At 42.8% G+C, this 12,722-nt stretch overlaps 1 protein-coding gene across 2 annotated transcripts in view; it reads left to right on the top strand.

Annotated features, from left to right (window-relative positions):
• The first annotated feature begins 396 nt into the window (after window positions 1-396).
• Window positions 397-12,722, top strand: part of adcy2b (adenylate cyclase 2b (brain)) — a 29,195-nt gene continuing 16,869 nt past the window's right edge. Inside the window, exons 1-5 of one of the 2 annotated variants that reach the window (XM_028399331.1) lie at window positions 397-1,194; window positions 6,870-7,067; window positions 9,924-10,085; window positions 10,880-11,029; window positions 12,490-12,638. In XM_028399331.1, the coding sequence (XP_028255132.1) occupies window positions 931-1,194; window positions 6,870-7,067; window positions 9,924-10,085; window positions 10,880-11,029; window positions 12,490-12,638 (923 nt within the window). In that variant the 5' untranslated portion in view covers window positions 397-930. The remainder of the gene's footprint in view (window positions 1,195-6,869; window positions 7,068-9,923; window positions 10,086-10,879; window positions 11,030-12,489; window positions 12,639-12,722) is intronic. The other variant, XM_028399329.1, reaches the window with a different exon arrangement.

Below are 12,722 nucleotides of genomic sequence, written 5' to 3'. Positions count from 1 at the left end.
GCTGCTCTTCTTGGTTTAGCACAGCTGTTATAAAACCCTGCTCCCTCTCTCTCTCTTCCTCACACGCATGCTGACACACACACTTCTTCTCTTCTGCCAACTTCACACTGTCTTCTTTTTCTCTGTTATGTAAATATTTTTAAAGTTTCTTCCCTTTTTGTACCTTTGTAAACACACATACACACACAGTCTCACAGTCTTGAGTCATATAGCAGTTCTCTCCACATTAGCTAATCTCACACATCACTATTCTCACATTTCTACTTGCTCCAATAGGTACAGCACACACACATTTACCCACTAGCTTTCTCCACCACACACATTGCAACAGCCTCTCTCTCCCTCCCAGTTACATACACATTCTCTCTCTCTCACTCAGCCCTCTCTCACGCTCTCTCTCTGTTCCTCTCAGTCCTCATCTGCACCTCAGCAGAGTAACATGTTGCCTTGTCACAGCTACAGTGCTGAGCAGTAAGCAGAGGCTGCCGGCTCCCTATTAGACTAACCACACAGAAAGAGCAAACAACAAGGAGAAGCAAGAGGAGTCACATCTTCCCTTTTCAGAGTGCAACCACCTTGGAGGAGAAGAAGGAGGAGAAGGGGGAGGAGGAAGAGAAAGAGGGGAACCAGGAAGATCAGTCTCCACACTGTCCTGACTCAGTTTATCATCTCAAGCAGAAGCAGCAGCAGAGGATGCAAGGGAAACTGCAGAAGCTGGAAAGTTGGGTCTCTTTCCCACGGCTATCCATCCATCACAACTGAGCAAACTTTTTTAAAAGAAGAAGAAGAAGGAGAAGAGGGGACAGTGGACCTTTGAGGGTGAGGAGGAAGAGAGAGCAGGACAGCATCCCTCACCCTCCTCTCTTCCCTCTGCACGTGTTGTTTTGTGACAGTGTGAAAGCAGCACCATACATCCAGAGGCGGCTACCCATGTGGCAGGAGGCTCTGTGGACCCGAGGACGCTACCTGCTGGAGAAGAACGATGGAGGCGAGGGTACAGAGGGACCCGAGAGCCTGGCAGACGGCTACCCGGGGTTCCAGGCTGAGGTGTGCGTGGAGGTTGAAAAGCCTCAGGACTGGCTGTACGAGTCGTACTACAGAATGAGCCAACAGCATCCGCTGATCGTGTTCCTGCTGCTGATTGTCATGGGAACCTGCCTCGCACTGCTGGCGGTGTTCTTTGCTTCAGGACTGGTGAGTGTGTGTGTGTGTGTGTTAACAGTCAACAGTGTTGAGACAGGATTTAAGAGGTGTGGGTAGTTAATCCACCCTGACAGAAGAGGATAGTGAGTTTAAATATAAATGCAGTTCCATGCAGTGACCTCTATTTTTGGCATTTTTTATTTTTCTTTTAGAAAGAAATGGAAAATAAATAGCCTTTAAACAATAACATTTAACATTTTGGAAGGTAATTCCCTTGGCAAGAAAGTACATTTTTAATCAGCTTTATCTCACCTTAAAAAATACAAATTATCACCTGTTTATTTATTTATTTTGACTTTCCATCTAAACCAACATTGTTTTTGCTTTGCATGCTGTTTATGACTCTTTCTCGTAAAAGGGATACCAGGACTTGCACATCTCTAATGCTGTGCAAATCTACACATTTTATCACAAAGCCACAAACTACTTGATCACATTATCAAGTAGCAGAGGTGTGTTAGAATAAAACAAGAGTTTTGGTGTCAGCACGGGACTGAATGAAATGCTATGGGAGAGGGGAGGTGTGTGTGACTGTGTATGATTATGTGTGACAGCACAAGAGGCTGTGAAGCGGCACTTTAAACTGCAACGCTGGCTTAGAGTGGATCAAGAGCGGGATGAGAGTTGAGTTTGCGGCCGTGTGGGTGTTGGTGCTTTTGTCAAGTGAAAAGTGTTGTTTTGGCTACAAACACTCAACTGCAAACGCAAGCTATTGTTTCTCGAGTGCTGCTTTTGTGCTTTATGGAATTGGCATACAAAAGGAAACCCACTCATTGCTGCTGCTGCTGTTGTTGTTGTTGTTGTTCCACAATAATTGTTTTGCTTCTGTATGTTCTGTGGACTTATGTTTTGCGTCATGCTGTCAGTGAACTCCTGCTACATTCATTTCAACTCAATGAGAGCATCATTCTGCTGAGCACCTCTACCTGAATCGATCCCTTTACTTCTATTTAAGGCAAATCAATAGAGCTTATTGCCCCTCACTCATCGATTTAATTCTCCTCCCCCTCTGTGGCTCTAATGTTTCTATGGTTAAATTACAACCTCCCCCTAATAATTTACCATCCTTCACAATATACATCAAGATCATTCATTTCTTCCCAGTTTGTTCCTATTAAATAACAGACAAGCCTGTCCGCGGTGATGAAGTGGCTGCTCAGTGAGGCGTGTGTATTTATTACTACTGGATGAAGAAGAATGGCAGGAATAAATAGAGGGCAGGTTTGGAGCTGGGGGCCGGGCGGCAGAGGGAGAGGAGGATGTTGTTGTAAGTGTTCTGGCTTTATCAGTGAGCCAGCAGAAACCCAACCAAAGCAGCACTAATGCTCCCAAAATTACTGCACTCTTTTATCTTTCCCCACAGATTAGGGCTGGAGAGGGTGAATGTAAGTTTTTCTAAGAGCTAGATGCCTCCACCCATTGTGTGTACTGTAAGCACTTATTAGTAAGCGTCTGTGGTTATGTGTGTTGTTTGGGTGTGTTTGTCTGAGGAAGTCTCTCATTTCCTTTACAGGCTTATCTGTGTTTTTTAGAGAAAATAATCATGCTGGACTTGTGTGTAGGTATGCATGTGGTGTGTGTGTGTGTAGAAATGCATGAGGTGTGTGTGTGTGTGTGTGTGTGTGTGTGTATACAGCTCCAACAATCACACCACTGCCTTGATCTATTGACAATTTGACAGTTTAAGTGAGATCAATACTACATCTCATGATTGAACATTAGAAATAGCTTATTGATCACAGCATTGTGTATTTCATGCTTTTGTGACATGTTGAAATTTCATGTAAAGCAAACACGGACGGGTTTGGCTGCATCTTGCTGAAAGTTTGAAAAATAGAGGGCAATGACAGAGGAGTGTTTTTTTGTAATGATGAATTACTTGCTCTCACAGAGGGGAAGGCGGGGTGAGTGATTGGATGAAATAGAGGCAGTGACATCACTGACTGAGGTGTGGTCAGAGCTGCGACGCCACAGAGATCTGCTGCTACGTGACAGAAAATGGAAACAATGGCATTTTGTTCATTAGCAAACTTTAAATTTTTTTAAAATTTTTATCCTACATAGTGTTCCTTCCACTTTACTGGCCTGTATGGATGAGTCTGTATGTCAATGTGCCCAAAAGTTAATAGACATCATGTGAGAGGAAAGTGTCCTGAAAAAGTTCCTGTTCACAGGCAAACAGCTCTAGACGTTTATTTGCTGGCTTATTGTTAGAATAGAATAGAATATACTTTATTAATCCCTTTGGGAGGGTCCCTCGGACAAATTTGGGTAGTAGTAAAATTGTTGCAGCTTTAGAGTTTCTTTCGATGATTGTGTTTGTCAGCTTGTTTCAACATGCCACGAAAACCTCAAAGAACCAAGGATGACCTCATCACCCTTTCTCAGACTTTACTGAGCCAGACATATGTTGGCTGGGTGACCACATATTTTTGTTCACATAGTGTATCTGTATTCTACAGAAACAGAAAGTGATGAATCTCTCTTATTTAGGTTGTTTACTTTCCGGGTTTATAATTGCCTGTCTCCAGGCCAAAGGATTTATTGACGTCTCATTATGTCTCTAAACATGTGTCCTAATACTGATAACACCTACTTGACAATCCACGATAAAGTCCTTACTTGCTATTGCAAGTAGTAGTCCGGATGTTATATGGTCTCTCCTGTCCTCCTGCACACCTAACCATGAGCATGTTCCTATGTATGAAGCTGTTATTAGTCTACCTCAGATTGCATTCTTCAAAACATTGTGGAATGTTATTGTTTTCATTTCCATATTTCTGCTACCTGCGTACTTGCTCAGCTGCAAAAGCCTATATTCTTATTTCCCAATGGTGTATCTGCATGTTCATGTGTATATTCACATAGCATAATTTCAGACTGGTTTGATCTTCTGAGCAGCACCATCCCACCGCTGTGCCCTCTGGCATCATTTTTTTGTCTGATGGTGAAATGACCATTTCTTCACCCCGCACTGATGAAATCCTCGCCTGGAGCTGTGACGCGCGATCACACAGCTGAAAATCTCTCAAGATGAAATAAAAATAATACCACTGTCCAATAAACCCAGCAGAGGGTTATGGGAAACCACGATGGGTAGTCTTCAAGATGGATTTTAAACTGCATTAAAGGTGTTTGTTCATCTATAATAAAGCTTGTTTTAAGTCAGTAAATACAGGTATAACTTTTCCTTTATGACAGCATTAGTTAAAGTGACTTCACACTATCCTTCTTGCAGTTGCATGTTGTGCAAACTTTGACCTGTTTTAGCAGTGTCCCTCACAGAGAGCAGAGCGCGCTCTCAAGAAAAGGTTGATTGTTGATTATTAATGAATTTCATAAGCAACCTGAGAGCAGATTAATGAAAAAGGTGAATTCATCAGACAGGATGAATAGTCAACAGGCACATGGAAAGTGCACACGCTCACCCCAGTTGAATGTATTTGGTGTGTTTCTGTCATTTTGCAGCAGAGTAATTAGATTACTGCATCTCCATGTGTCTCTCTCCGATGCTGTTATGTCGCCCCTTTTCCTCCCAGCATAATAGCTGGATGAGCCAGACTGGGTTAAAAAAGGAAATAATTGTTCGGGGTGACAATGTAGTGCAAAATGGCAGGCAGGCACAACCCCCCTCCCTCTATGCTATGTCAAGGGAAATGGCTTTAAACGGTTTCAAAAGGGCTTTAACGGGATTAGATGGCCTACAATCAGAAATGTGCAAAGTGCAGATGCTTCCCTTTTTTCCTACTGCAAATAAATGAGAAGCTGCTCCAGTGGATTGCACGTGTTAAAACAGCAGCTCCCTGACCCGCATGTATGTGTGCCAAAAAATGTGCCAAAGGAATGTCTTTGTTGCTGAGGTGTCTCTCTCTCTTTCTCTCTCTCTGGTGTTTGTGTGAGTTTGCAGTCTTGCTTACATTCTCATTAAGATTCAATGTGTGCTTTAGGCTGACTGTATAGCTGCTTTGGCGTCAGCAGCCAAGTCCCATGGGATCCCTTCTCCAGACCCTGACTCATAGTACCTCTGCTACATTAATACACAGCAAAAACACTCTTATCCTACATTTGCTCTGCCCAAACAAGCTACTGCCTATTTTCAACAAGCTGCTCGGCTCAATAAACTGTCAAATCGTCCACAAATTCAAGGTTGAGCCGGTGACATCTTTTCATTCTGTTACATAAAAGCTGTTTCTGTGAATTGCATGTGGAGAGAATTAAACGCATTTCAATGCCCACTCTGATGTTCATTTTACTGTAAAATCGGGGACATGTAATCACACAGCGGCTTGCTAATTTTACATTTTCAGATGCTGGATGTGTCTGTGTAATCATGACTTGACTGGAATAACTTAAAATGGTTGGTGTGGGCGTTGGTTATAGGATATGTGAAAGTGCTCAGTGTGTGCGGAAGCTGCTGTGTGTGCTCACAGTCTGCTCTTGGGGAAAATGATGGGGATTTTGCTTCTGTTTCATAATTTACACATTCTCAAGTACTTTATTTGGCTCCTGCCCTGAATCATAAAAGCAGTGTAATGCATTGTAATTATATATAGCATATATTTTAGGTTTTATACACCTGGCTACTACATCTAGGCACAGGGGCTTGGATATTTTTTGCTACTTTTTTATTAATATAGTTAAGTAAGTACTTTTCTTCCACCTCTGTGGGTGCATGTCAAATTAGCTAATGAGTCATACTATGAATTATTGTTACAGCTACAGGGATGTTTTCACAAACTTGTAATAAATGGTTTCATTTGTTAAACCCTTAGCCGAATGTTTCTGCAATATTCTCCTGTAACAAGAACCTAATTACAGCGATCTTGAACCAGATAACTGCACAAACTTTGGTTCCTAATTGTCTCCATACTTAAATCATAATAGAAATTTATTTTAAAATTCAAAGGAGTCATTTTTCTCCATATGAAAGCATTTCTCATGAGCCTGACACTTATATGAGCACTTTTATTTTGCGGGGACAACAGTGGCGCAATGAGAATGAGAATGAAATGAGGGAGTACAAATATAAAATGGATATTCAACACATTTATGTTGGCAGTGATGTCTTAAGCTGTATACATGTCAAAGTGAGAATGTGGGTGAGTGGAGGTTAAGAGGGGAAGTGTGTGTGTGTGTTTGTGTGTTGCCAGTTTCTAAATGCTGATTTCGACAGAGTGTGGAAGTGATGCTGTAGCACATTCTCTGGGCTCAGACTGTCTGTCTGCCGATCTGTACGCCGTCTGTTCATCTGTCTGTCTGTCTGTGTGTAGTGTGGTGCATATCCCTTAGAGGACTGAATGTCCTCACTGGGAATCAGAATGACTTCTTTTTTAATGTAAGCAAATCTTCTTTGTTATTTTGACCCTGTGTGTTTGAGTTTGAGGCTAAAGGATTGTGCAGTAATTTAGGAAATGTGAGAATAAAGTAACACATTCAGAGGTTGTCCATTTGTCTCTGATAGAGACTTACCAGAGACACTGGGGCTCTGACATGAGTCAGAGAACTAAAGAATTTTGTGGTTGTTATACGTCAATGGAAGGTCTCACTAGTATATTAATGCAACCTGGTTGTATGTACTGTATGTGTGGCCTGTTGAAGCAGGGGTCTGTTGCAATCAGTGTGAACAAACTCACCTCATTTTAAAATCTCTCCCTCTCTCCATCCAGAACACAGAGGACCACTTGACGTTCCTGATCACAGTGCCCACTGCTCTCTTCCTCTTCCTGTCTATCTTCATCCTCGTCTGCATTGAGAACGTCTTTAAGCGGATGCTCCGCCTCTTTTCTCTCCTCATATGGGCCTGTCTGGTCACCATGGGCTACCTGTTCATGTTCTCTGGAGGCATACTCAGCCCCTGGGACCAGGTACGTGAAACTGTATGTGTATTATTTGCACTAAGAATTAGGATGGCAGCTTAGATGAGGATGAGGCTTATATTTATGTATAATCGCCACAAATATATATAGTAATACTGATTTTGAGCTGGAGCTTTTTACAGGAGAACATGACAGTGTGTGTGTGAGTGCAGAATTAATTCTAAGTATGGTATTAATGACGCCTGATAAGAGCTGGAGGTGAGCAGATCAGCAGTCAGACACATTAGTTTTCAGTGCCAGGCTCCTTTTCTCTTTGTCTCAGGAATCCTATTTTCTCATGCTAGCGCCCTGTCTCCCTCTATTCATCAAATCCTATTTGTCTCTCCTCAGCCTCTCCACCTGCCTCCTTTTCTCTTCTTAAGATCCCCGCCACCACCACACCTCACTGCGATGTGCCCAAATTTCCGCTCCTCTCTCCCCTTTTACCTTCCCTTCCCATCGCTCCTTCCCACCTCTGGGGTGGAGATATTTTTATCATCAGCCACCTGTGAGAGCATAATCATTCTGCATTATTAATCTCTCTATTCTGTTCCCATGACTCTGCCACTTACATCTATCTATCTATCTATCTATCTATCTATCTATCTATCTATCTATCTGTCTATCTGTCTATCTGTCTGTCTGTCTGTCTGTCTGTCTGTCTGATCTGCTACTAGGTGTGTGTGTGTGTATATAAGGGTTTTCTCTTGTATATATTGTATTTATTGTTCTTTGATATGCTGCTACTACAACTTAATTTCCCCACAGGGATTAATAAAGTAATTCTTAATCTTAATCTTAATCTTAGTCTATCTAGTGTTTCTGCCACTTAAACTAAACCCCACAGTTTTAGTTTATAGAATAGAAAAACAGAAAAGAGAAAATCAAGACCGGATGAAAGAAAGTTGCAGAAATTCAGTGAATAGAGAACATTTGGAACTGCAGCCCGCTCACAGTGGGTTGGATTGATTGTGATTACTGAGAGAACAGCATGTCTGATGGAGCACACAGAGGTAATAACAGCGAAGGCCTGAAAAAAAGAGAGAGAAAGGTGAGGGGAGGCCAGACACAGAGAGGTTGAGAGAAACTGCTTGTCTCTTTAGCCATTGACTTTTAACCCTACCACCTAACCCTGATCCTGCTTAGCCTCACACACTCACTTACACACACACTGTCTGGGCTTTATCTGATTTTTCACAGAAAGCAGATTGAACATGGCTGTCACACCTTGAGCCCCAGAGTCGAGCCAAAGCCTCTGTGTGAGCACATGTGCACAAAATAATACTAAAGAGCATCCAAAATGTTTCTGAGCTGCTCAGTCTCATAAATGCTAGAGTGAGGGGAGAGCAAACTGTTTCTGATGTGGGTATTCAAGCATGCACATCTCTGAGTCTGCGTATGTTTGGAGGCAAGTGAGCGTGTGCTGCTTTTGTCTGAAACACAGAGGGGGCGCCCCGCTCAGATCGAGAGAGAGACGGAGGAAAAGTAATCGAAGAGGGTGAAGTGAGATGATGGTGCAGCTCCCATCTGAAAGTGTTGGAGGTTGTATTAGAATTCAGGCTGTGGAGATGGAGTGTGTCTGGCTGCCTGTGAGGAGGCAGAAGCAGGTGACGCACCTGAAATTGGACTGCCATTCTCAATTCCACACAGTCATCCAAATACACTCACACACACTCACTCCAACTGGACTCTCTTTTTCAGTGGTGGGGGATCAGGGTTAGAAGTTGAAGGTTATGGTGAAAATATACAGGACCTTCAAAACACCACATCTGCTCCGACGTCAGCATCCTTCCCTTTGTTGGTTCCCCTAGCAACGGAAGGTTTAAGCCTACACACTACACCTCTCTTTCTCTCTGCTCTCTGCGTTCAGGTCTTCTTTTGGAGGAACTCGGCCAACCAAACAATTACTTATATCCAATGTTCTAGTCATGTTTGTGCTTGATAAAGCGCTGCATGTGAGTGATAGACGTAATAATATCTTTGTAGTGCATCAAGTAAGTAAGCAAGTAATGCGTCACTGCAAATAAATATCAATGTGCAGAGCTCTCCCAGCTTGCTCAAAGGGAGCAAAACCATGAGAAATGCACCACTGTTAAATTGCTATTTAAGTTATACATGTATAATGGCAGAAGAGACACTCTACAGTCTAAGAATTGTCACAGCTGACTCCTGTCGGTAGACCAACTCTCTGAACCTAAACACACAGGAAACAAACAGACAGGCAGGAAAGTCAGAGTTCATCTGGTGTCCCAGTTGAAACTTTAACTTCAACACCATAACAGGAAGGGGTGGACAGGCAGCAAGGGGGAAATAGTGGACAGGGACGAAGCAGGAGGTTAAGGCAAAAGGGTTAAATGGGAAACATATACACCTATATGTATGCACAGCACGCAGGAGCGTGCACACACACGCACACTTTCGCAGTGGAAGCAGATGGGAGGTCAGAGTAAAGATGGAAAAGTGAACAGTAAACAAGCAGTAAGCTGCTGCATCTCATTCCCACATGAGATAGTTGAGCAGTCATTTCGTTGTACCTAATTATCTGTGCCGCTCTGATGTGCTCTATTTTGGGATTTTAAAGCACAAGATTTTTATAAAACTAAGTGAGCGGCCCACTCATGTCTAATAGTTTACCACCAGATCAGCAGTTTATCGTTGGATCTTTTTGTGAAAAGCTGCCAACCCACTCAGCTGTGTTCTGTATTTAGACAAACAGAGGGAAGATGCAGAACATTAATCTCCGCTGGGATTCAAAAAATTCAGTACTGCTACACACATGCTTGAGAAATATCTGAAAAAGTAACCTGATCTTATTTTAGATCTTATTTAACTTCGCCTTTATCTGCTCTCTTTTCCTGTTTCCAGGTGTCCTTCTTCCTCTTTATCGTGTTTGTTGTGTACACCATGCTGCCCTTCTCCATGAGAGGGGCCATTATCGCCAGCGGCATCACCTGTTTCTCACACACCATCACCCTCAGCATCTGCCTGACCTCCACTGTCACAGAGCTGGAACCTCTAGTGTGGCAGGTGAGAAAAATATGTATACAGTTGCTCCATACAGGCCAAGCAAACTGTTGAAATGTACATTGTACATAACATTTTCCCGCTTTAGCAACCGATGATGACCCATTTAAATGATTGTTGTACCATGAGGTGCAGCACAGGGGTTGGTTAACTTCTCAGAACAGAATCGGTGAGGCGGTTCCACGCATGATTAAAAATGACGAGGTACAACATTTTAATAAGGTCTGGGTCATAAAACTGCCCACCTGTTCTGTAATATTGTGACACTGCACATTCAGCAGGGCCTCCAGAGTCAAATGAACTGCTCTCTAATAGACGCAAGGAGCAGCTCTTAAAAACTGCCTCTAACTGAAGAGAGTCATAATTTAATGTAGTCTCAGCACAGACCAGTGAAAATAAAAGTTCAATAAAAGTACAAAAACATGAAGGAAAGATTGATTTTTTGTGGGTCATACACAGACACACATGCACAGTGGAAAAGTACCCCAACAATAAAATGTACTCAAAGACACTCAGTGCCCTCAGATACAGCACCAAGGGCAACCTATTGATATGCAGGTCCACCTTTTAAAAGCCTGACGTTGACACAGAGGTGGAAAGCAGAGTGGAAATGCGTGCTCCTGCCTACTTTTATGAGGTAATGATATAGCCTTTAGTGGAGGGTCTTATAGTGGGAAAATTACAGGTGAAAACAGGTACATACACCAAGAACACATGTCATCTGATAACACATTTTTATTGACCTTTTCTTTGCATATGTGTGTGTGCGTGTGTGTGTGTGCGCGCGCATGTGGCAGATCTTAGCCAATGTGATCATCTTCACCTGTGGTAACCTGGCTGGGGCATATCACAAGCATCTGATGGACCTTGCGCTCAAACAGACCTATCAGGACACCTGTAACTGCATCAAGTCACCCATCAAACTAGAGTTTGAGAAGCACCAGCAGGTACAGAGAATGAGAATGTGTATAAACTTGTGTTTCAGGGCTTTTTCTGACATCATTCAAAAATTTGCTAATAGCGGTCTCTGTACAGGGCTTATAGATACTCTTAGTAATTAGCTCAGTAATGTGCAGCCTCTCAGGGCTGCTCATTTCACTGCAGCCCTTCTTGGTATTCATGTCTCTCTTAGAGTCACATAACAAACCTGTTCAGTTTTAATGGCAAAATATTCCACTTCTCGGCCTTGTCAGGGATGAGAAGTTGGTAAGTCAGTCATGTCTAAAGTGGCATTATGCTGTGACATTTGCCTGACATTAGCGTCTTTGCCCTGACATTAGCCACTCATTCCAACCAGGGGAAAATGACACCATTACACATTAATAGCTTGTGGTCTAACTCTAATAATTTTGTTAGTATATTACGTTCTTACTAATAATAAAATATATGCTTCAGTGTAATATTTATAAATGCATGCTTTTGTACAAATACCCCATTGATTTCATTGATTGTATTGATTATTCAGCTATTTATAATGAATGAATGTTCCTGATGCTACAGGTGGGTAACAGCCTCTTGTGTAAATGTATGACCAATTGTTTCTCTGCAGCACAGCTGTGTGTGTATGTGTGTTTCTAAATGTGTGACGGTGCATGCAAATGCCAGTGCTCAACTAAACTATGCCAAATCTCATTCAGCAGCTCAATACAGATCACTTTAGTTCATTAATCAAAAACATGATTAATGGCACTACATCTCTTCGGGCTATTATAACCCCCGCTGCATGCTAACAGTCGACAGTTCATTGCTTCAGTGCTGAATAAATAAATAAGTGCGGGTGGTGTGGGTTTCTATTTTTAGTGACACCCCACCCCCCACCCCCCCTCCTAGCCCATCTCTCAACTTAATTTGCTGCTGTGTTTTAGGAAATGAGCCCGTGGTGTGTGAACAATGTAATGACCCTCTCTGCTGTGAGCTGCATTTATGAGTCACACCCCCTCAGGCAGCTATTCACTCTCTCTAACATGCACATACACCCACACGCACACACCCACGCTCTCGCACACACACCAAAATCACCCTGAAACAAGCCTCCGTCCGATGTGGACGGTGTTAAATTACAGCAAAAACTTGCTTGGTTACACAACAGCTCTGAGTGACGGATCAGACTAAACTTCTCAGACTTCTCAAACTTATAATCGAACTTAGTGTCAGTATCTCGCATGAAACTGCAGGGCCTTCTTCATATTGTCACTTGTGCCTATACTAAACAGAGAAACGAACTGCTTATCATACAACAATCAGCCACAGCTTTAAACCTCTGACAGGGAAAGTTAATGACTTTGATTATGTCGTTACAGTTCCATCTCCTAAATAATGGGACAGCAAGTCAATAGTCAGCTCTTTAAGCCATGTCAAAAACATCTCCGGGCAGCAGCCCCTTTCACCCCTTCCTCCCTGTCTGCAGGAGCGTTTACTCTTATCCTTACTGCCCGCTCACATAGCCAGAGTGATGAAAGCTGAAATCATCCAGAGGCTGCAGGGACCGAACTTCGGTCGCACAGAGAGCACCAACAACTTCCACAACCTCTATGTGCAGCGGCACACCAATGTCAGGTAAGGCTTCTTTATCTGTGCCCCCACATAATAAAGGTTATTATTTTCTGCTCTCATTTGATTGCTCCTACGCCGTCCTGTCCT

Source organism: Parambassis ranga, chromosome 2, assembly GCF_900634625.1.
Source record: "Parambassis ranga chromosome 2, fParRan2.1, whole genome shotgun sequence".
Classification (NCBI taxonomy): domain Eukaryota; kingdom Metazoa; phylum Chordata; class Actinopteri; family Ambassidae; genus Parambassis; species Parambassis ranga.
This window is presented reverse-complemented; position numbering and strand designations above follow the sequence as displayed.